At 37.8% G+C, this 25382-nt stretch overlaps 1 protein-coding gene across 1 annotated transcript; it reads right to left on the bottom strand.

The window, feature by feature from the left end:
- Positions 1-327: 327 nt before the first annotated feature.
- On the bottom strand, positions 328-20849 carry LOC138852085 (uncharacterized). Its single transcript, XM_070081727.1, has 4 exons — positions 20457-20849; positions 8465-8635; positions 7154-7258; positions 328-1739 (listed from the first exon to the last, which is right to left on the bottom strand). The coding sequence occupies exons 1-4, from the start codon at positions 20578-20580 to the stop codon at positions 1537-1539; spliced, it is 603 nt and encodes a 200-aa protein (XP_069937828.1). The 5' UTR covers positions 20581-20849; the 3' UTR covers positions 328-1536.
- Positions 20850-25382: the final 4533 nt, after the last annotated feature.

Genomic DNA, 25382 nt, shown 5'->3' with positions numbered 1-25382 from the left:
CTCTATCATTTCACAAGAATAATTTTTTTTTTTAAATTCTGACACTGAAAGCAAGTTTGTGAGCAGGGGTCTCGACAGTAAAAGGGTCAATGCCTAGTTCTATTGGTAACTTAATATATGTTAGTGTAAACTTGTTATCTGGCATTTATATGCATTTATAAGTGGAAAAAATGGTGTTCTGCTTTCTAGCGATGTCCACTTTCCAGTGGTAGCCTGTAACCTAACATGTCGTATAAGTGGGGCCCTACTGTATCGTATCTGTATTCAACTGATATTTAGATTTCCTAACAACGATTTTTTTTTTATTAACACATCGGCCATTTCCCACCAATGCAGGGTGACCTGAAAGAAAAAAAATTCATCATCATCATTCACTCCATGACTGTCTTGCCAGAGATGAGCTGACACTACAGTTCAATAATGCAACATATCTCCATCCCTCCTTCAGAGTGTAGGCACTGTACTTCCCACCTCTAGGACTCAAGTCCAGATAACCGGGTTCCCTGAATCCCTTCATAAACATTACTTTGCTCATACTCCAACAGCAAGTCAAGTCATAAAAACCATTTGCCTCCACTCGCTCCTATTTAACATGCTCATACATACTTGCTGGAAGTCTAGGCCCCTCATACACAAAACCTCCTTCACCCTCTCCCTCCAACCTTTCCCAGGACCACCCCTACCCCACCTTCCTTCCACTTCATATTTATATGCACTCCAAGTCGTTTTATTTTGTTCCATCCTCTCTAAATGTCCGAACCACCTCAACAACCCCTCCTCAGCCCTCTGGATAATACTTTTAGAAACCCCACACCTCCTTCTGATCTCCAAACTATGGATTCTCTGCATGATATTCACACCACACATTGCCCTCAGACATGACATCTTCACTGCCTCCAGCCTTTTCCTTGCTGCAACATTTACCACCCATGCTTCATCTCCATATAATTGCCTTGGTACCACTATACTTTAATACATTCCCCTCTTTGCTTCCATGGATGTCTTTTGTCTCCACAAACTCATCAGGGCACCACTTATCTCTTTCCCCTCATCAATATTACGGTCCACCTCACCTTTCATAGAAACATCTGCTGGCAAGTCGACTCCCAAATATCTAAACACATTCACTTCCTCCATACTCCCTCCCTCCAATCTGATATCCAGTCTATTACTACCTAACTTTTTTGTTATTTTCATCACCTTGCTCTTTCCTATGTTCCCATTCAATTTCCTTCTATTACACACCCTCCCAAATTCGTCAACCAAATTCTGCAACTTCTCTTCAAAATCACTCAAAAGCACAGTGTCATCAGCAAAAAGCAACTGTGACAACTCTCACTTTGTGTTAGATTCCTTATCTTTCTTTCCCACACCTCTTCCCAACACCCAAGCATTCACTTCTCTTACAACCCCATTAATAAATATACTGAACAACTATTGTGACATTACATATGATATTCCTGATTATAAGTATGTTACAAACACTTCCCATTATAAAAAAAAAAAAAACTCCTACTGTCCAAAATAGAAATGTTCTTATCTCCTTACATTCAACTGACTCAAATATACTAAAGTGTCAAAGAAAAGTAAACTGTAACTAACCTGGATAGAATCATTATGTGCAGAATGGGAGTAAACCACATCAGCTTTAGGTGACTTCTTGACTGCTTGTCTGATGCCAGTGGTAGACACCAGCTTATTAGGTGTCATATTTAAACCATGTTGAGAGGTCTGCATACCTACTGACACAAGAATTTTGAGTTAGTTAGGCTGACTAGTGCTCTCCTGTGAGATAATTCACATTCAAGTGTCTACATATGAAGAGACAATGAGAGAAGAGCTAATAAATAACACAAAATACAATGAAATAATAATAAAAAAAAAAGGTAATGGAGCTGAATATAGCTGTTGATACTTTAGGTGCATATTAACCCTTTCAGGGTCCAAGGCCAAAATCTGAAGTCACGCACCAGTGTCCAAGAATTTAAAAAAAAAAAAAATTGTTATTTTTTCTTATGAAATCGTAGAGAATCTTTTTGTGAAGGTAATAAAACAAAAAGTACGAAATTTGGTGGAAAATTGACGAAATTATGCTCTCGCGAATTTTGATGTGTCAGCGATATTTACGAATCGGCGATTTTGCCGACTTTGACTCCCATTTTAGGCCAATTACATTATTCCAATCAATCAAATTCTTAGCTATTTCACTAGTATTACTTCTATTCTATCGATTGAGCACAAGAAATCGCCAAGTCAACTGTTTCAACTACAAAATAAAGTGATCGGAAATTGTTAATTTGGCCAATTTAACACAAAGTTCAAAATATTCCAATTTCAAAATAGGCTCCAGAATAAACAATGTAGGTATTCCTGGAACTAAACTAACATTTCCTCTGTTCATTAGTTACATTTTGAGGCTTTACAAATAAATTCCATTTTGATTTTTTATTCACATAATGAATTTTTATTCACACCAAAAAATAGAAGATTTACTGTTATGCAATACTGTAATAATTGTATAAATATCATCACCATATTTGTGAATGTATATTAGACCCACCAGCTGACGTGTATTAGATGTGTGAGGTCGTTTGTTTACTCTTGAATATCGGCAAAAATTTAACCCTTTGAGGGTCCGTCCCGTAGATCTACGGCTTTACGTTCAGGGTCCAAACCGTAGATCTACGTCATGAGCTCAGCTCACTCTGATAAACTGTGAGTGGTACATTTGGGCCTAGATATGAGAGAATACATCTATGTAGTATGTGTGCACCATATAAAACAGATCCTGCAGCACGCTGTGTAGAATGGAAGACATATTACAGAAATAAAGATGATTTTGATTGGTTTTAGCACTGGAAATGGCTTGAAACTGAGCTCAAAGTAGCAGAAATGTTAAATTTTCGCCAATATTCAAGAGTAAACAAACGACCTCACATGTCTAATACACGCCAGCTGGTGGGTCTAATATGCATTCACAAATATGGTGATGATATTTATACAATTATTACAGTATTGCATAACAGTAAATCTTCTATTTTTTGGTGTGAATAAAAATTCATTATGTGAATAAAAAATCAAAATGGAATTTATTTGTAAAGCCTCAAAACGTAACTAATGAACAGAGGAAATGTTAGTTTAGTTCCAGGAATACCTACATTGTTTATTCTGGACCCTATTTTGAAATTGGAATATTTTGAACTTTGTGTAAAATTGGCCAAATTAATAATTTCTGATCACTTTAATTTTTAGTTGAAACAGTTGACTTGGTGATTTCTTGTGCTCAATCGATAGAATAGAAGTAATACTAGTGAAATAGCTAAGAATTTGGTTGACTGGAATAATGTAATGGCCTAAAATGGGAGTCAAAGTCGGCAAAATCGCCGATTCGTAAATATCGCTGACACATCAAAATTCGCGAGAGCATAATTTCGTCAATTTTCCATCAAATTTCGTACTTTTTGTTTTATTACCTTCACAAAAAGATTCTCTACCATTTCACAAGAAAAAATAAAATTTTTTTTTTTTAAATTCTTGAACACTGGGGCACCACTTCAGATTTGGGCCTTGGACCCTGAAGGGGTTAACATTTCTGCTACTTTGAGCTCAGTTTCAAGCCATTTCCAGTGCTAAAACCAATCAAAATCATCTCTATTTCTGTAATATGTCTTCCATTCTATCAAATGAGACCAAGAAATCGCAAATACAACTATAAAAAACATACGAAAAAACACTGCAAAGTCGCTGTTTTAATCGAAAAATCATGATTTCAGTTTTTTTTCTCTCATTATACACAGTGTGCTGCAGGATCTGTTTTATGTGGTGAACATATACCACATAGATGTATTCTCTCATATCTAGGCCCAAATGTACCACTCACAGTTTATCAGAGTGAGCTGAGCTCATGGCATAGATCTACGGTTTGGACACTCACCGTAAAGCCGTAGATCTACGGGACGGACCCTGAAAGGGTTAAACATTATTTTTTTATTTTTGCAGCAAAGAAGAGGCCAAAGATAATGTAAATATTGTTTGTGATCAATGTGCATTTCAGGTATCTAGGCAACAGGAAATTAGAATCAAAAGTTTATTTATAGGTATGTAAAAATTGTAAAAGAATTATAAAAAAATTAACAAACCGGCCGTATCCCACCAAGGCAGGGTGGCCCAAAAAGAAAAACGAAAGTTTCTCTTTTTAAATTCAGTAATTTATACAGGAGAAAGGGTTACTAGCCCCTTGCTCCTGGTATTTTAGTCGCTTCTTAAAACACACATGGCTTACGGAGGAAGAATTCTGTTCCACTTCCCCATGGAGTTAAGAGGAAATAAACAAGAACAAGAACTAGAAAGAAAATAGAAGAAAACCCAGAGGGGTGTGTATATATATGCTTGTACATGTATGTGTAGTGTGACCTAAGTGTAAGTAGAAGTAGCAAGACGTACCTGAAATCTTGCATGTTTATGAGACAAAAAAGGACACCAGCAATCCTACCATCAAGATACTAAATATAAAAGATTTTTTTTTAACCAATCCTATTTGAACACAATATAATATGATATAGTATAAGCTTTACTTGCATTAGTTACAGGACATGGGTATGTTATTGGAAAATATTTTACACAGTAAATCATCCACTATCTCTCAATCTATTATTTGGCATCAATCCTTATCTGGTAGTCATCTTCGCTCTAATTTCATTTAATTTTTAATAGTCAAATTAACATTTGTACAGTACTCAAATGAATCCCTCTCTTTCCTTTTCTCCCCAACCTCTTATTCCCTTTTTCCTATTTCCTTTGCTCCCTGCCTCCCACTCCCTCTCGCATCACATCTGAGACAACACTGCACAACCAGCAATGATAAGGCTGCCTCCCTCACTCTCACATGCATCTGACACAACACACTTTATATATATGCTCTTCACCCTAACGTTGTTATGGTGAGAGTATTAGGTAGCTGGGCATAATATATGGTAAGGTAGTAATAATGATTATTGCATGTGAAAGGTTGATCCCAAAAAGAGATGAATACATACATGTTAAAATAACACCCAGAGCTCCAATAGTAATACAGTGGTCCCTCGCTTTTCGTAGTTCTCGGCAATCATAAATTTCGCCAATCATAGGGGTATTTTCGTATAAACATGGACTCGCTTTTCACAGGTTGACTCGCGAATAGTAGGTCGTCCGGGATGCGTACGCACGGTGTGAGCCAGGGCGGCCTCCCTACTCAGCCAGTCTGGCATTGTTTACCAGTGAGTGAAGGTCCTTTCAAGTGCTCCTACGAAATATTTCATAATATTCCACTCATTTTAGTGCTTGCAAGTACTAAATAAGCTACCATGGCTCCAAAGAAAGCTCCTAGTGCCAAGACTGTGGTAAAGAAGGTGAGAAATATGTACAGTGACATTTTAGGGAAGTGTTAAAGAGACGTCACAGTTACTTTGTGAGACGGGACTAGAGTGACTCTCAAGGTGGTCCTAGTGGCATTAAGAAACAGAGAAGAGAAGCAACCCCAGAGAAGCAATTGGTACCTGAGGTGTTGCTGGAAGAGGATTCCCCTTCCAATCTGTAAACAATCCAATCTCTCTCCTCCTCCAGTCTCCTATACACTAAGAAGAATCTCCAATAAAGGTAAGTGTTATGCTGTTAATGTTTCATTCATCATTTCCCATTGTATTGCTTATGTACTACATGTATATTTCATGTAAAAAAAATTTCTGTTTTAATACTTCTGGGTGTCAAGAACGGATTAATTGTATTTACATTATTTCTTATGGGGAAAATTGATTCGCAAATTGTAAATTTTGTTTATAGTAGCTCCTCCAGGAACAGATTAATTACGAAAAACGAGGGACCACTGTACAGGATAATGAATATATTTATTTTCCACATTCAGATTACAGGTAATTTTTTAAATTAAATGAAAAGAATTTCTTCACACAATTTCCTAATTCATTTAACAGAAAAATTTTAAACTGATTTTTCTATTCTTAAAATAACTGGAAAAATGTCTCAAATAGGACAGACTGTGTTGGAAACCTTGGCAAAGATGCCTACTCCAAATGGACACAAAAGTATGAAATATACAGAACCAGTGAGCAACCCAGCTACCACCCTTGAATACAGAGCATTTTTAACTATGAATTCTACAATTCTTGATCAATCTTTACCAAATAAATTGGAGTTCATAATATACACAAAACATGGATATACAGAAATATAACAATACATACTCAGTAGTGACAAAATAAAGGAGAAAAAATAACAAATACAATTCAGCACTAATAAAATCATTATTACATATCTCAAGAATCATGTCTTTCTACCACTCTTCAACTCATCAAGAAAAAACTGCATGTAAACATAGATGGTGGTGATATCAAAGAAGCTAGTTTGATAGGTAAACCAAATGGGAAAAAAACTTTTGTTAAAATTTAGCTCATGCTCTAAAAGAAATGACCCATTACAGACATTCATAAGTATGAAATGTGATGTTCATGTTAATGAATGCCTTAAAAAAGAAAAGACAAAACCTTCTCTATAGACTAAGGCAACTCCGTCTAGAGACAAAAATCCATCACTGCTTTGTGAGGAGATAAAACTGAATTAAGAAAATTAACCACAGGCAGGAGATACTGCATAGCTAATGAACATGATCTAACAAAATTCTTTGGTAACACAAATTTCTAAAATGGCTTGTGTCCCGACTAGTGATGGGACGAGACCAAATTTTTTGCTGATACCAGTACCAATACTCAATTTTAGACAGAGATCAATACCCTCAAAATTAGCTAATACCCAGTGAAAGTTGTACCAATATCCAGACCATGAAAACTGACTGATAACCAATATTACTTATATTCAGTTTTAGGCTGATATCAGTACTGATACCAATATCATCAAAATTAGCTGATATCCATCAATACTGATACTTTGGCACACCCCCAGTCTCAATCATTTTGGATATTTAGTCCAACTGTGTTTTCACTGGTAAATAAAGCATAGCAATAACCATATAACTTTCCATTCAAATAATCCATTACAAGAACTACATGCTGAAACAAATAATAGCTTTACCACTAAAGCTTACACACATTTTCAAAGAAATGAACAAGTAATGACAATCATATATCAGGAAAAAATTACATACCTGGGGTGAGCTGAAGTAAACAAAATTTGGTGCCAGCCTTGATGGCCACAGGAGAATTTATAAGGCTAAGTGGTGGTGTTGGTGGGCACAGATGAGGTTTCCCCTCTGAAAGAAGAAATAGACATGTACAGTGCAGTTTTTTCCTTCACATTATGCAGATTTGTTTTATAAGATCCTCTGTTTCTATCAGTAATTCTATATATGCAGTATACAGTAGTCATCATTTACATAGTGCACTTAAGATTCTTATTATGAGAATTAATGTTTCAGGCCGTAAACCTGGGGAATTTTTCTTTTTTTTTAAGATGTTTTGCCAACCAGTGGCTTTTTTTTAAAGTGGTGACGGTCGAAGATGAGGAAATCAGTTCCTTAGCCTTACCAAATCTGAGGGGCTGACTACCTCATCTTCTACTGTCTCCAGTTTATTTTCTCTATATTGAAATAAAAAACCCAGTGGTTGGTGAAATGTCTTCAAAATAAAGATACCCAGGTGTTGCACATGTGACTAGTTTACCAATATGTTGGTACTATATACCATTAATGTAATAAGTAGTATCAACTATATTTTTTTTTTCAACAAGTCAGCCGTGTCCCACTGAGGCAGGGTGACCCAAACAGAAAGAAAATCCCCAAAAAGAAAATACTTTCATCATCATTCAACACTTTCACCTCACTCATACATAATCACTGTTTTTGCAGAGGCACCCAGATAGAACAGTTTGGAAGCATATATAAAGATATACTATAACATATCCCTCCAAACTGCCAATATCCCAAACCCCAAACCCTATACTAGTTAGAATTTTATTCTTGCTTCAAACAATACAATATTATTATTATTATTATTATTATTATTATTATTATTATTATAAGTATTCTGAGTTCCATCCATCACTTTGTGTATAATTATACCTTTAGTAAATGCAACTTTCTTTATATTAGTAAGAAATTTTGTGCTTTCATTAAATCAAAATTTTTAAACTATAAAAATACAGACTGGATTTAAGGCTAATCTGACATACATGTGATAAGTATCTATCATGGTTATAACACCCAAGAGGAAAGAACAAAAAAAATTCTTAATACTGTTTTCATGCATTAAAGAAATTTTAAATATTTTTTTAACATACTGATCATTTCCAACCAATTCAAAGATCTCACGTTCATTTCTTTGTATTTTTCGTAATTATGATCAGCCACAAATGTGGTTTCATTTTAGGACATGCATGACTTACTATACTAAGGAAAGATTCTAATCCACTTTACCAACCAGAATTAAATGATTTATTAATGAAACTTTTTTATGCTTACCCAAATCAAGTAAATCAATCGATGGCCAGGTGTTTGAAATTTGACGCCGATATGTAGCAACATTTTCCATTAATGAAGGTAAAAGAGTATTCAGCTGACTATTCAGATTATTAACCGTTTCATTTAAACTCGTTACTCGGCCTAACTGAACATTCAGTTCTTCTGTAGATTCTGTAAAATAAGCTAGAATAAATACTGTAATAGCATCTGGATAAACATTACTTTAAGAATTACCTCTATTATATTAACCATGAAGCATGCAACATGAGTAGATAAAACACGGATGCAGTACCTCTATACAGTACGTATACCGTATTTCGCGGCTTATTACACATTTTTTTTTTCCATAAAATGTCTCCAAAAACCACCCTGTGTCCTATAAACTGAAGGTCAGTGATGGGAGCTATAAGTCTGGGGTGTGGGGTGGGCCATAGCTCTCCCAGTTACATCTGATGCCAAGCCACTGAAACTAAAAAAAGTCTTAAAAGCCGTGAAATACGGTAACTACCTCCATCAACACCTGTAGGGCAACCAGTTAAAAAAAAAAATTATTATTTACTCCCTCACAGCCCATCAAAAAGAGTTGGGAGACTCAGAAACAGTATTCTAAGCATCTTACGATACAACCTCACACGATGTCCGCCTATCACATATACTGCACATCATAAACTGAGAAACTTGGCTAGGAATGTAAGGATAAGACTTATGTCAGCTCCCCATAAACAATCAACAGAATTAAAGAGGTACCTGTAAGACTTTGTCCTCACCCAGATGATCAGCTACCTTTAAGACAAGTAAATGAGCTACAGTAGAATTATTACCAAGACATAAAGTCTTTCTTCCTTTTAAGAGTTTGAATGGTTTCAGCCTGCATGGCCTTTCAAGCATTTGCCTGGCCCACCTCTGTGACATATCACACATCTCAACAAACCTACTGTATTTCTTGATTGTTATTAGACACGAATAAGGCAGATGGAAGCAGCAACAATCACTGGCTTACCAATGCTGGATTCACTGGCTCTAGGATGTGACCCATAACAGTAGTCTAATACCCAGGTATGTACTTATTACTGAGCTACTAAGTGAAGAGGGGCAGCAGACAAAATTACATGCCTGCATGTCTGTCCAAGCCTGGGAAGAGGACCCAAAACTTTTCAACTATGAGCAAAATGCTGGAATCATTAAACAACATGTCCATCTGTCAGTGAGTCTGAGCACGTCAGGTCAGGGAAGTCCAGTCGAGTTAGTGCATGTACTCACCTAGTTGAGGTTGCGGGGGTCGAGTCCGAGCTCCTGTGTGTGTGTGTGTGCATGTGTGTAAAAATAAAACAGTAAAACCTGAGCACTTTCATTATGTTTACACACATGCCTTCAGAGGAATAGGAAGAGGCAAGAGAAGCACATTTTATGTTACAGAGTGATGTGATACCTCGCTCACAGAAGGTGACAACTCACTCAATCACACATGTACTACCTCATTCAACAAGGCAACACCTCACAAAGCGAGATGGTAACTCAAAGTACACTGTTGGAGGCCTACTAGTCCATAATTTCAACAATAAATAATAGTAAAACTGTTTCCAATAGAACAGTAAATTGCAAATATGTCAAGTCTCTCAACAGATTAACACAGTCAGACAATGATGTCCAACCAGTAAGGCAGATAAAAGTGCACAGATAATTCAAATTAAGCATGTCGGACCATCACCCTAAAAATATAAAATTGGGAAGCACTGCAGTTAGGTCAACTGCCCACTCCATGAAGGTGACTCCAAAATCCAATCTCCCAAACTCATTCATCTGTCCAATTTATGTATGAAGCTTAAGACAAATTGTTCTTTTGACAAAGAACACAATATGTAATTTTGTGAAATATATTTTTATCTTTTAAGATTATGAACAATATTTGAGACTATAAAACTGTCAAGTTTAGAAATGCCAGACCTCAAATTTGAAATATGTTGTGCATCATGCTTAAAAAGTGATGATTCCACAATGTCGCTGAAATGCAGAATAATGTATAGAATTTCCTGATCTGCATTTCATGAAGAACTCCACTGAAAGCCTTCTTAGTCTAAAATTTAGAGAAATTGAATTTATTTATGTGATTTAAATGGCTTAGAAAACTGACAAGGTGAAGAATGACACACTTGTGCAACATTTGGGAATCTTTATTAAGGAAACATTTCTCAAGCCAGTGCCTTCTTCAGTTCAATACAGAGAAGAACGGTGGAAGATGAGGAGTACGATGTGCTCAGTCCATCAATCTTGAGAAAAGTACAGCATATGCTCAGAGAAGTGGCTTATATACTGCAATCAGGTGATTAGAAGCAGGAAGAGGTAAAATCACCATTGGACAAATCTATTAGTGCAAGTAGGTCATACCTGCAGGTTAGGCAAGCAGAGAAGAATCCCCTGTATCAAGAACCCAAGATGTTGCAGTGTCTCCTAATACTCATCTTCCACCATTCTTCTCTGTAATAGACTGAAGCAGCTAGTGGCTGGTGAAACGTTTCCTCAATAAAAATTCCAAATGTCGTGCAAGTATTTCATTCTTCAAATTACCAATTTTATAAACCTACATCACATCTGTCAGATACTGCAACATCTTGGGTTCGTGATACAATATAAGACCTAAAAATCATGAACTGGATCATATCTTACTGGCAAAATCTATTAATAGTCTTGGTTTGTCTATACAGGTGTCCCTCACTTCATGCACCAGATGCATTTTGGTCCATGGTGCATAAAGCAAATGCAGTTTAACGTGTAATTTTTTTTTTTAACACGTCAGTCATTTCCCACTAAGGCAGGGTGACCCAAAAAAGAAAAATCCAAAAAGAAAGAAAAAACTTTCATTATCATTCAACACTTTCACCATCACTCATATTTAATCACTGTCTTTGCAGAGGCGCCCAGATACGACAGTTTAGATAGTATCATTCCAAACTGCCAATATCTCAAACCCCTCCTTTAAAGTGAAGGTATTGTACTTCCCATTTCTAGGACTCAAGTCCGGCTAACCGGTTTCCCAGAATCAATTCACAAAATATTACCCTGTTCACACTCCAACAGCTCATCAGGTCCCAAAAATTATTCATCTCCATTCACTCCTATCTAACACACTCATGCACGCTTGCTGGAAATCCAAGCCCCTCGCCCACAAAACCTCCTGTAAAATATAAGGACATATTCTGAGACCTTGGCTGAACTGGCCCTAGACCTATTTAAATATATTATATGTGTAATATATTTTACAGGTACTGGTATTCACCAAAAGTAACAGGCACAAAAGCAAAGGTGGGTGTGGTGATGGGCATAATTAGCATGTGCAAATTCTCTTGTCACCAGCCCTGACTAGACTTGAAGGCTCTCAAGAATCACTTATATCTCGTAGCAGATTGTCATAAATTTTTACTGCCTTGCCCCTCATTCAGGTTCTCTACACAAACTGCCAGTATTTTCCCCAGCCTCTCCAACAATGTGTCTCTTACTCTGGTTGATACCTTAACATTCAATGTTGCAGACCGCATTACAGAGTTCTTAATGCTTTCAACATTTTTTAATGGTACAAACAGCTGACTGGCCTCTCACCAGCATCAGCATAATTCAAAATCACTTGCTTTGTTTTCACTGAAGGGCGAGGGACAATTAGAAGCCATAATAGAGACTGCTACTGCAAATACACAAGGAGTCTTCCAAACGAGCCAAGATGTATACACTACCGTAAAAAAAGCTGGACCATACAAATCAATGTGCACAACACACAGCATCCACCCACTCCCATTGCACAAGAACATGCTAATTTTGCAAATAACAAGTTAAAGGTTGAAATGTAGTCACCGCATGAAAGAGAAATTGCACAAAAAGAAGGGAAATTTGTGCAGGTATTAACAAAACAGTGATAATGTGCGAGTGTGGTGAAAGTGTTGAATGATGATGAAAGTATTTTCTTTTTGGGGATTTTCTTTCTTTTTTGCTGAAGTTGTTGGAGAGAAGAGCTTATCTTTTGCTGAAGTTGGGAAAGTAAAGGAAGTGGGTCAGATGGAGCTGTCACCACTGGTGCTGGTGCTGTCTTGGAAGACAATACCTGTAAGAATACAGAAATGAAAGACAGTGCACCAGATGGAGATAATGGTCCTGGTGTTGACGAAACAGGTAAAGACAAAGATATACGAGTTCCAGGATTACAAAATAGCAATACTGCTGGAGATGGAAAAAAAAAGGGAATGATGCTTCAGGGAATAGTGTTAATACATTATCAGAAAAAACTTGTGGAGGCACTGATGCTGATATAGGTGCTGTAGATTGTGGGGTGTCAGAAAAATTAACCAGTAGGGAACCCAGCCACAAAAAATCCTGGCAAGCAGAAATCAAATCTATGCAAATTCTAGGCCTTGGGTATCCGTAGGCACGGAATATCTGGAAAAACAGGTGGGATGTGCAATATTTGACCATCCCAAAAAATGCCACACCCACATAACCAAAGGAGAATGCAACTCTTCTTGTAAACTATTACACCCTGAAATATGTTACTCTTCAGTCCATGAAAGGCAATGCTACCACACATACTGTCAGGCACACTATTTAAAGGGGTTGTACAAGAAGATATAGATCACTCAGACCATGGGAAACAAACCAGGGTACTTAAAATCACTCCAGACAGAGATTTTTTTAGTGTGTACCAGGAAGAAAAGAAGCTGGCAAGAAATGAAAGAAATATTACACCACATCAGATCACTACTGGAATGGAGGCACAATCAATAACCTCCACTCAAGAACAACAGATACTGGTACCAGCAAACAAAGCCTCCCTTACATACCATCAATACAACTTTTTTTTCTAACACATCAGCTGTTACCCACCAAGACAGGGTGACCCAAAAAGAAAGAAAAAACTTTCATCATCATTCAACACTTTCACTATCACTCATACATAATCACTGTCTTTGCAAAGATGCTCAGATACGACAGCTTAGACATCTCTCCAAACTGCCAATATCCCAAACCCCTCCTTTAACCCTTTAAGGGTCGAGACCCCCAATCCTGAACTCGTTCTCAGGGTTGAAAAATTAAAAAAAAAAAAAAATAATAATAACAATTTTTTCTTATGAAATGATAGAGAAACTTTTCCCGATGGTAATGACACTAAAAGTATGAAATTAGATTGAAAACTTACAGAATTATGCTCTCATGAAGTTAGCGGTCTCAACGATATATACACATCGGCGATTTCGCCCATTCTGAGCCCTATTTTCAACCAATTCCAGTGTTCCAGTCGACTAAAATCATAAGTATTTCCCTAGAACTCCATTTGTTCACAAATTTACTGACTTCAACTACCCAATAAAGCAATCAGAAGTTGGCAATTTGGCCAATTTCACACAAATTTCAAACGATGCCAATTTCAAAATAGGGTTCAAAATAAACAAGACAGACATTCTTGGCACTAAAATAACATTTTCTCTGTTCATTAGTCATGTCTCCAGGCCCCTCTTATATTACTCTTGCTTTCCATTTTGAATTTTTATTCTCACAAACATTAGAAGATTTGCTGTTATGATGACTACTGCATTATTGTAAAAATGGTATAAATAATATCAGCGCACTTGTGAAAGAATATTAGACTCACCAGTTGACGTGTATTGGACGTGTGACGTGATTTGTTTATTCTTGAACATCGGCAAAAATCGAACATTTCCGCTAATTTGAGCTCAATTTCAAGGTACTTTTCATCATGAAACCAATCAAAATCATCTCTATTTCTGTAATATATCTTCCATTCTATCAAATGAAACCAAGAAAACAAAAACACAACCATAAATACCATACGAAAATACACTGCAAAGTTGCTGTTTTAAACCAAAAACATGATCAGGGTTTTTTCTCATTATGCACTGTGTGCTGCAGGATTTTTTTTATACTGCACACACTGACCACACAGACCCATTGTTTCATATGTAGGCCTACCAGCTTTCTCTTGCTAGGTTTGAAGGCACTAGAATTTACTCATACAAGTACGGCACAGACCCTGGCTCTCAAACCGTACAAGTACAGCACAGACCCTGAAAGGGTTAAAGTGCAGGCATTGTAATTCCCATTTCCAGGACTCAAGTCCAGCTAACCAGTTTCCCTGAATCCCTTCACAAAATATTACTCTGCTCACACTCCAACAGCTTGTCACATCCCAAAAACCATTCATCTCCATTCATTCTTATCCAACACGCTCATGCACGCTTGCTGGAAGTCCAAGTCCCTCGCCCACAAAACCTCCTTTACCCCCTCCCTCCAACCTTTTCGAGGACAACCCCTACCCTGCCTTCGTTCACCTGCAGATTTATACACTCTCCAAGCGTTCCATTCTCTCTAAATGTCCAAACCACCTCAACAACCCCTCTGCATAATATACACACCACACACTGCCCTTAGACAGGACATCTCCACTGCCTCCAACCGCCTCCTCGTTGCAGCATTGACAACCCATGCTTCACATCCATATAAGTGTCGGTACCGCTATACTCTCATACATTCCCTTCTTTGCCTTCATGGATAACGTTTTTTGTCTCCACATATACCTCAACGTACCACTCACCTTTTTTCCTTCATCAATTCTATGGTTAACCTCATCCTTTATAAACCCATCCACTGACAAGTCAACTCCCAAATATCTGAAAACATTCACTTCTTCCATACTCCTTCCCTCCAATGTGATATCCAATTTTTTTTTTATCTAAATCATTTGATACCCTCGTCTACCCCTTATCTATGTTCACTATCAACTTTCTACCTTTACACACCCTCCCAAACTCATCCATCAACCTTTGCAACTTTTCTTCATAATCTCCCAAAAGCACAGTATCATTAGCAAAAAGTAACTGTGTCAACTCCCATTTTGTATTTGATTCCCCATAATTTAATCTCATCCCTCTCCCTAACACCCTAGCATTTACTTTTTTTACAACCCCATCTATAAATATGTTAAACAACCATGGTGACATTACACATGCTTATCTAAGACCAACTTTTACTGGGAAGTAATCTCCCTTCCTCCTACACACCCTAACCTAAGCCTCACTATCCTCACAAAAATTCTTTACAGCATTTAGTAACTTACTACCTATTCCATACACTTGCAACATCTGCCACATTGCTCCCCTATCCACTCTATCACGTGCCTTTTCTAAATCCATAAACGCAATGAAAACTTATACCTTTATCTAAATACAGTGGAATCTCTACTTGCAAGTTTAATCCGTTCCACGACCTCGCTCGCAACTGGATTTGCTCGTTTGCAGAGTCAATATTCCTCATTTAAATTAACTGAAATGCAATTAATCCGTTCCAGTGGAATTCTGTACTTCAATAATTTTGCTAATATCAACTCTATGCTTATTTATCTATCTTACTTCATCTAATATGACATAATAAACAATATAAATATTATAGAAACCTGATTTATACTCTAAAATTAATAAAATATGTAATTCATGTAGTGGTATGGGCGGTGTCGGCGGTGGATGAGAGTTTGTCTGGAGATCAGACAAAATACTTCTTGAATAATTTCGCTAATATCATCTATACGGCTTATTTATCTATCACAGTGAATGATGATGAAAGTTTTTCTTTTTTGAGCCACCCTGCCTTGGTGGGAATCGGCCGATGTGTTAATAATAATGTATTAATTATTGCCAAACCTCTTTCTACACATAGTTCAATTAAGGGCTCCCCATTTTCATTTACCCCTGGCACCCCATATTTACCTACTATTCCCTCCACAAAATTTTTACCCACTTTGGCACTGAGATCCCCAACCACAAGTACTCTCATCTGGTTCAAAACTACCCATGCACTCACTCAACATTTCCCAAAATCTCTCTCTCTCCTCTACACTTATCTCTTCTCCAGGTGTATTAACACTTACTATAACCCAGTTTTCACATTCAATCCTTATTTTACTTCACATAATCCTTGAATTTATACATTTAGATTCCCTCTTTTCCTGCCATAACTTATCCTTCAACATTATTTCTACTCATTCCTTAGCTCTTAACTATTAGAAACCCCTGACCTAATCCCATTTATTTCTCCCCACTGCAACTCTCCTAACCCCTTCAGCTTTGTTTCACTTAGAGCCAGGACATCCAAATTCTTTTCATTCATAACATCCACAATCATCTCTTTCTTATCATTTGCACTACATCCATGCACATTCAAACACCCCACTTTGATGGTTTTCTTCATTTTCTTTTTATTAAGTTACACGGGAAAAGGGGTTACTAGCCCGTTGCTCCCGGTATTTTAGTTGACTTTTACAACACACATGACTTATGGAGGAAAATTTCTTATTCCACTTTCCCATGGATATGAAAGGAAAAGTAATAAGAACAAGAACTATTAAGATAAAACCAAAGAAAACTCAGATGAGTGTGTATACATAAACATGTGCATGCATGTGTAGTGCAACCTAAGTGTAAGTAGAAGTACCAAGACACACCTGAAATCCTGCATGTTTATGAAACAGAAAAAAGACACCAGCAATCCTACCATCATGTAAAACAAATACAGGCTTATGACTGGGCAATACAGTAGTACCTCCCTGGGCAGTTGCTGTCTACCAACACCTCAAATGATGTAGCTGAAGTTTTGGCAGTAAAGATTGAAAACCAAAACCTTGCCATTGTGATTGTATATATGCCTCCTGATGCAACTTCCCAACAATTCCAGGAACAACTTTTGAAAATTGACTACTGTCTGGAAAATCTCCCAACTCCTGCCCCAAACATCTTGCTGCTGGGTGATTTCAAGGCACCTAAAATGGAGGAATGTAGCAAATAATGTTTTAGCAGAGATAACCCCAGGAGGCAGCTCAGATGAAAATTCACACACACATGAACTATTAAATCTCTGAAACAAATTCACCTTAAGCCAGCAAATAGTGGAATCAACAAGACTGGACAATACACTTGACCTCATCTTCACTAATAATGATGATCTCATATGAAATATAGCAGTATCAAAGACAATACACTCAGATCATAACATCACAGAAGTACATACATGTATGCGCAGGGCTCCTGACCAGCATAAAATCAGTTATGAGGGTACCTTCACCAGCTTTAATAACAAAAACATACAATGGGAGTAAATCAACCATGTCATAAATGAAGCAAGCTGGGAAGGTATCCTAAACATGGATCTGAACCTTTGCCTAGAAAGAATTAACTCTGTAGCAATTGAGGCATAGTCAAGGCACAGTCACGGTCCATATACAGGTGAAGGCGAAAAAATCACAGAGCTGCTGAAAAGGGCCAGTATATCTGAAATACGAAAGGAGGCACTGGTCAGAGAAATAGCAAATATCGAACTAAAGCTTAAGGAATCATACAGGAGACAAGAAACACAGGAAGAACTTAAAGCCATAAATGAAATTGAAAGAAACCCAAATTACTTCTTTTCTTATGCCAAATCTAAGGCAACAACAATATCCAGTACTGAACCCAAGCTTAAACAAGATGGGACTTACACAGATGACAGCAAAGAAATGAGTGAGATACTAAATTCCCAGTATGACTCAGCATTTAATGAGCCATTAATCAGATTAAGAGTCAACAATCTAAATTATTTTTTTATGACCGAAACTCAAAATTTGGTTAATTCAAAAATTTCTGATATTATTCTAACACCACAAGACTTAGAAAAAGCAATTACGACATGTCCATGCACTCTGCACCAGGCCCAGACTCGTGGAACTCTGTGTTCATCAAGAACTGCAAGAAGCCCCTTTCAAGTGCCTTAGGTATTCTATGGAGAGGGAACATGGACACAGGGGTCATCCCACAATCAGGTGGTAGTAAAGCAATTGCTAAGAATTACAGACCAATAGCACTAATGTCCCACATCATAAAAATCTTTGAAAGGGTTCTAAGAAGCAAGATTGCCCCCCCTTAGGTACCCATCAGTTGCACAACCCAGGCCAGCATGGGTTTAGAGAAGGTCGCTCTTGCCTATCCCAACTACTGGACCACTATGACATGGTCTTAGATGCTCTGGAGGGCAAACAATATGTAGATGTAGTATCAACAGACTTTGCAAAAGAATTTGACAAATGCGTTCATGGTGTAACAGCACACAAATTGCGTGATAAAGGAATAACAAGAAACACTCGTAGATGGATCTATAACTTCCTAACAAACAAAACACAAGGAGTAATAGTAAACAGAATAAAGTCAGAGGCAGCTACAGTGAAAAGCTCTGTTCCACAAGGTACAGTACTTGCTCCCATCCTGTTCCTCATCCTCATATCTGACAGACAGAAATGAAAGCCACATCACCACGTCTTTTGCAAATGACACCTGAATTTGCATGAGTGCCATCCATCGAAGACACTGCAAGTCTCCAAGTGGACATTAACCAAATCTTTAAATGGGCCACAGAAAACATTATGAAGTTCAATGAAGACAAATTTCAATTATAGTGGAACCTCGGTATTCAAACAGCTCCGTACTCAAACAGTTCAGTATTCGAACACTTTGTCTAGAAAAACAAATCGCTCGGTAATTGACTGTCTGCTTGGCACTCAACCAAACAAACACGACCTGCCAGAACTTCGCTGTAAACTGTTTCATGTTTCTTCACATTTTTTGGTGTTTTTTTATATTACTTGTATAAGTCACCATAGGACCTACGAGGGTTAGCAATAACAGCCAACTAAAAAGAAAATTGGTTGGGAAAAATATGTTCTGTACTCGAACAGATCAGCACTCAAACAGCCTTCTGGAACCAAATGAGTTCAAGTGCAGAAGTTCCACTGTACTCCACTATGGAAAACTCCAAGAAATTAAAACTGTATCAGAATATAAAACAAATTACAACCACACAATAGAGTGAAAAACTAATGTGAAGGACCTGAGAGTGATAATGTCCAAGAATCTCATTTTCAAAGATCACAACAATGTATCTACCACATCTACTAGGAAAATGATAGGATGGATAATGAGAACCTTCAAAACTAGAGATGTCAGGCCCATGATGATTCTCCTCTAATCTATTATTCTCTCTAGGCTGAATAATGCTGATTAACGGCCCCTTTTCAAGACAGACGAAACTGCAGACCTTGAGAATATACAGAGAACTTTCACGGCACATATAGGTACGATAAAGCACCTAAATTATTGGGAACAGTTGATGTCCCTTGGTTCGTGCTCCTTGGAATGCAGGAGAGAAAGATACATGAATATATACACTTGGAAATTCCCAGAGAGACTAGTCTCAAATCTACACATGAAAATCACTCCCTACAAAAGCAAAAGACTTGGTAGGAGATGAAACATCCCTCCAACGAAAAGCAGAGCCACCATGTGTATGCTTAGAGACAACACAATAAGTGTCAGGGACTCAAGACTGTTCAACTGCCTCCCAGTATACATAGGGGGGACTATCAATAGACCCTTGGATGTCTTCAAGAAGGCACTGGACAAGTGCCAATGTATGAGCTGTGGCTCACAGCAACAGCCTGGTTGATCAAGCCCTGATCCATCACAAGTCCTGGTCACGGACTGGGCTGTGAGACCATTGACCCCTGAAACCCCCTTCCAAGTATACTCCAGGTATACTGACAGGTGCTCCTGGAGCCCAACATTAGAATATGAGAATTCTTCTATAGAAAACAGATGGGGGGTAGGCATGACCTAAAACTGGTAGAGATGTCCATTACTAGTTTAAGAGAGAGAGAATTCTAAGAAGCATTATTTGCAAGTGATTCATGAGAACCCAAACACACAAAAAAATTAAAATATGAAAGGATAAAAATAAAGAATAAAGACACAAGACATGCAAGAGAAATAAACCACTTAATACTAATTTCCATAAAATTTCATGAAACTGCAACAATCTACCCAAAAAAAAAAAAATATTTAAGTGACTCTACATCAAAATCTATCAAACTCATTTTTTCCAGTAATTGAAATCAACAACACCCATAAAAATGGCAAACCTGGCTTGGCCTTGCAGTGAGTGGTGCGTATTGTGTCCAGCAGGCAGCTTAGAGCCAGGTTGGAATATTGCATCAAGCTCAACAGGTCTAACTTGTCTTCAAAATAGAGACCATGAAGCCCCATCTAAAAATTAAGAAGAAACACTTAAATGAACTGCTAGCAATAAAAATTTATAATAATGCAAATTAATAATTTCTATCACATAGCCAAAGATTAATGCTACATGTTTAATGTAGGAAAACAAGAAAAGCTACTGACATCTAAAGCTCTTAAATTTAACACACAAAACATTTCAAATCTAATATAAAATTTACAAAAACTAAGAAATCAAGTGCATCACCAGAGGGTTAAGAGTATATAGTCATCTAACACTAACAACTGGATATTATATCTAACCTAAAGGATGAGAATAATTTACATACACAGCAATCCTGTAATTGAAGTTTTGCAACTTAAAGATTATTTTGTTAACCAGTTTATAAAGTCAGTGAACTTCCAGCACCAAGTACAGTATCAAAGCTATATCAGGATATAAATAAATATTCAAAAATAAAAATACAATTTTTTCACTACAGAGGAAGCTCTTTAACTTGAAATGGTTGTAATCAAAGGTATTCCAGATAGCAGCACAGTACAACACTTTTCAGTTCAGTAAATAGGTTCCAGGCATACACCTCACCTCTCTTCTACCTCAAAAATCATTCAGTGTTTACAATGTGTCCAACTGCAAATCAAGGTATCAGGCAGAAACAAAAATGTAGAAATTACTGTAAAATACAGACTAAGAGCATTAATAAACTGAATTTTAAACAATATACTTTAAATAAGACAATCCGGGTGAGAGGCAAAAACTGCAGAACAAAGCAGTGCTGCCACCTACTCTCAGAACTGGATCTGATAAACCCCAAGATCAACCTATCAAATATATCCCTAAAATGTCCTAAAATACCCTCGTGAGCATACACCAGTCTTACACTTGGCATACACCAGCACTGCACTTGTACATACACACAAGCCTATCACTTGTGCACTCATACATGTACACCAGTCTTACACTCGGCACATACCAGTTTTCTACACTTGTACAATGTGCATACATCAGTCTTACACTTGTGCAAGCATCAGTCAATGGTTCTAAACCTTTCAAAATTCTGCACACATGATTCATGAAATTGTAATGACACAATTGCAAATAAGCCATACCACGGGCGGGGCTTGAACTTGCGGTTAGAGAGTCATAAAACTAATGCATCGGTTTGGAGTTTTACAACTTTCCAATCCCAAGTTCAAGCCCCACCCATGGTATGGCTTTTTTTTTCTGCACACACATATGCCATCCTCTGATTATTTTCCAGTAATTGTCCAGCTGTTGTGAGGTCACTAGCAGCATCACTGCTTCTCATTAGTGACCAAGAAAGTTTTTTCATTAGCCATCCTCCCTCCCTACTGGCTGTGTGAAATGGTACCCACATTCTTATACACCAAACACACTAGACTCACAGAGGATCATCTCAAGTAGGGAGCCCAAAGCCATTCAGCAATAACTGAAAGGTTATTCTGACAGTCCAGCATCTTTTGTTACATTGCCCTAATTTCATTTCATATGTCTTCAACTCACTGATGCTTAAATCTTCTTTCAACAAACCAGGCCATATCCCACCAAGGCAGGGTGGCCCAAAAAGAAAAACGAAAGTCTCTCTTTTTAACTTTAGTAATGTATACAGGCATGGTAGTCGCCTCTTACGACATGGATGGCTTACAGAGGAAGAATTCTGTTCCACTTCCCAATGGAGATAAGAGGAAATAAACAAGAACTAGTAAGGAAGAAGAAAACCCAGAGGGGGTGTGTATATATATGTATGTACGTACATGCATGTGTAGCATGACCTAAGTGTAATAGAAGTAGCAAGACTTGCCTGAAATCTTGCATGTTTATGAGACAGAAAAAAGACACCAGCAATCCTACCATCATGTAAAACAATTACAAGCATCTGCTTTACACCCACTTGGCAGGACAGTAGTACCTCCCTGGGTGGTTGCTGTCTACCAACCTACTACCTAGGTGTTATTTAACCCTTAAACGGTCCAAACGTATATATACGTTTACTCGCGCAGCGGCCCGAATATTTTGAAAAAAATGTGCTGAAAAATATGGTAGATGACATTTATTTCATACATTTTGAAACAAGCCTGGTTATGCAGAGCATTTTGGACAGCCTAAAACTAAACACTACAGTACTTGATAATATATGGCTGTACAGATGAAGTTAGATTATTTGAATGCTAGGTTTAATATAGACAATTAAGTTGTCTGAAGGTAAGATTATTAAATATTATGATAATCTTAGGGATCAAAACTATATCCTAGGTAGTAGGCTGGCAGACAGCAACCACCCAGGGAGGTACTACCATCCTGCCAAGTGAGTGTGAAAAGGAAACCTGTAATTGTTTTACATGATGGAAGGCTTGCTAGTGAAAAAGAGCAGGATGTGAGTGTGAGGGAGGTGCATGAGGCATTACATAAAATGATGGAGGTAAAGCAGCTGGAACTGGCAGGATCAAGACAGAAATGTAAAAAGCTGAGAGGGATGTAGTGTTGGAGTGGTTCGTATTCTTGTTTAATGAATGTATGAAAGAGGGGAAGGCACCTAACGATTGGCAGAGAGCGTGCATAGTTCCTTTATATAAAGGGAAGGGGGACAAAAGAGATTGTAAAAATTATAGGGGAATAAGTTTACTGAGTTGGAGTGTGAGCAGGGTAATATTTAATGAAGGGATTCAGGGGAAACCGGTTATTTTATATAACCGGACTTGAGTCCTGGAAATGGAAAGTACAATGCCTGCACTCTAAAGGAGGGGTTTGGGATATTGGCAGTATGGAGGGATATATTGTGTATTTTTATACGTATATACTTCTAAACTGTTGTAGTCTGGGCACCTCTGCAAAAACAGTGATTATGTGTGAGTGAGGCGAAAGTGTTGAATGATGATAAAAGTATTTTCTTTTTGGGGATTTTCTTTCTTTTTGGGTCACCCTGCCTCGGTAGGAGACGGCCAGCTTGCTAAAAAGAAAAAAAAAAAGTTTACCGAGTATACCAGGTAAAGTGTACGGAAGGGTTATTATTGAAAGAATTAGTGGTAAGACAGAAAGCAGGATTGCAGATGAGCAAAGAGGCTTTAGAGTGGGTAGGGGATGTGTATATCAAGTGTTTACACTAAAGCATATATGTGAACAGTATTTAGATAAAGGTAGGGAAGTTTTCATTGCACTCATGGATTTAGAAAAGACATATGATAGAGTGGATAGGGAAGCAATGTGGCAGATGTTGCAAATGAATGGAAAAGGTAATAAGTTACTAAATTCTGTAAAGAGTTTTTATAAGGATAGTGAGGCTCAGGTTAGGGTGTGCAGGAGAGAGGGAGATTACTTCCCAGTAAAAGTAGGCCCTAGACAGGGATGTGTAATGTCACCATAGTTTTTTTTTTTTTTTTCAACAAGTCGGCCATCTCCCACCGAGGCAGGGTGACCCAAAAAAGAAAGAAAATCCCCAAAAAGAAAATACTTTCATCATCATTCAACACTTTCACCACACTAAACACATTATCACTGTTTTTGCAGAGGTGCTCAGAATACAACAGTTTAGAAGCATACACATATAAAGATACACAACATATCCCTCCAAACTGCCAATATCCCAAACCTCTCCTTTAAAGTACAGTGGACCCCCGCATAACGATGGCATCACATAGCGATTTTTCCGCATACTGATTACTTTTATCGCAAAATTTTTGCCGCGCATACCGATTAAAAACCCGCTTACCGATTTTCGTCCGAGACGCGTCCAATGTGCCCTCAGCCAGCCTCACATGTGCCGGCCGTCCCATTGTTTACCAGCCAGCCTCCGCGGTAACATCCAAGCATACACTCGGAATATTTCGTATTATTACAGTATTTTCGGTGCTGTTTCTGGAAAATAAGTGACCATGGGCCCCAAGAAAGCTTCTAGTGCCAACCCTACACCTCAAAGGGTAAGAATTACTATAGAAATGAAGAAAGAGATAATTGATAAGTATGAAAGTGGAGTGCGTATAGCCGACCTAGTCAAGCTGTACAAGAAACCCCAATCAACCATCGCTACTATTGTGGGCACCAGAAAGACAATCAAGGAAGCTGTTCTTGCCAAAGGTTCAACTGTGTTTTCGAAACAAAGATCGCAAGTGATGGAAGATGTTGAGAGACTCTTATTGGTGTGGATAAATGAAAAACAGCTAGCAGGAGATAGCATCTCTCAAGCGATCATATGTGAAAAGGCTAGGAAGTTGCATGAGGATTTAATTAAAAAAATGCCTGCAACTAGTGATGATGTGAGTGAATTTAAGGCCAGCAAAGGTTGGTTTGAGAGATTTAAGAAGCGTAGTGGCATCCATAGTGTGATAAGGCATGGTGAGGCTGCCAGTTCGGACCACAAAGCGGCTGAAAAATATGTGCAGGAATTCAAGGAGTACATAGAAACTGAAGGACTGAAACCTGAACAAGTGTTTAATTGTGATGAAACAGGCCTGTTCTGGAAGAAAATGCCAAGCAGGACCTACATTACTCAGGAGGAAAAGGCACTCCCAGGACATAAGCCTATGAAAGACAGGCTTACTTTGTTGATGTGTGCCAATGCTACTGGTGATTGCAAAGTGAAGCCTTTATTAGTGTATCACTCTGAAACTCCCAGAGCGTTCAGGCAAAAGAATGTCCTCAAGGATAATTTGTGTGTGCTGTGGAGGGCAAACAGTAAGGCATGGGTCACTAGGGAATTTTTCTATAACTGGTTACACCATGCATTTGCCCCCAATGTGAAAAATTACCTAACTGAAAAGAAATTAGAACTTAAGTGCCTCCTGGTGTTAGACAATGCCCCTGGTCATCCTACAGA

This window comes from Cherax quadricarinatus, unplaced genomic scaffold (assembly GCF_038502225.1).
Source record: "Cherax quadricarinatus isolate ZL_2023a unplaced genomic scaffold, ASM3850222v1 Contig3828, whole genome shotgun sequence".
NCBI classification, from domain to species: Eukaryota; Metazoa; Arthropoda; class Malacostraca; order Decapoda; family Parastacidae; genus Cherax; species Cherax quadricarinatus.
The sequence above is the reverse complement of the archived record's forward strand: the minus strand, read 5'-3'. Positions and strand labels throughout refer to the sequence as shown.

Coding starts and splice junctions, on each gene's coding strand:
- LOC138852085 (XM_070081727.1), bottom strand. CDS start 20,580: ATGGGGCTTCATGGTCTCTATTTTGAAGACAAGTTAGACCTGTTGAGC. Junction 8,636..20,456: donor TCACTGCAAGGCCAAGCCAG/GTTTGCCATTTT, acceptor CTTATTTTACAG/AATCTACAGAAGAACTGAAT. Junction 7,259..8,464: donor GATTGATTTACTTGATTTGG/GTAAGCATAAAA, acceptor TTCTTCTTTCAG/AGGGGAAACCTCATCTGTGC.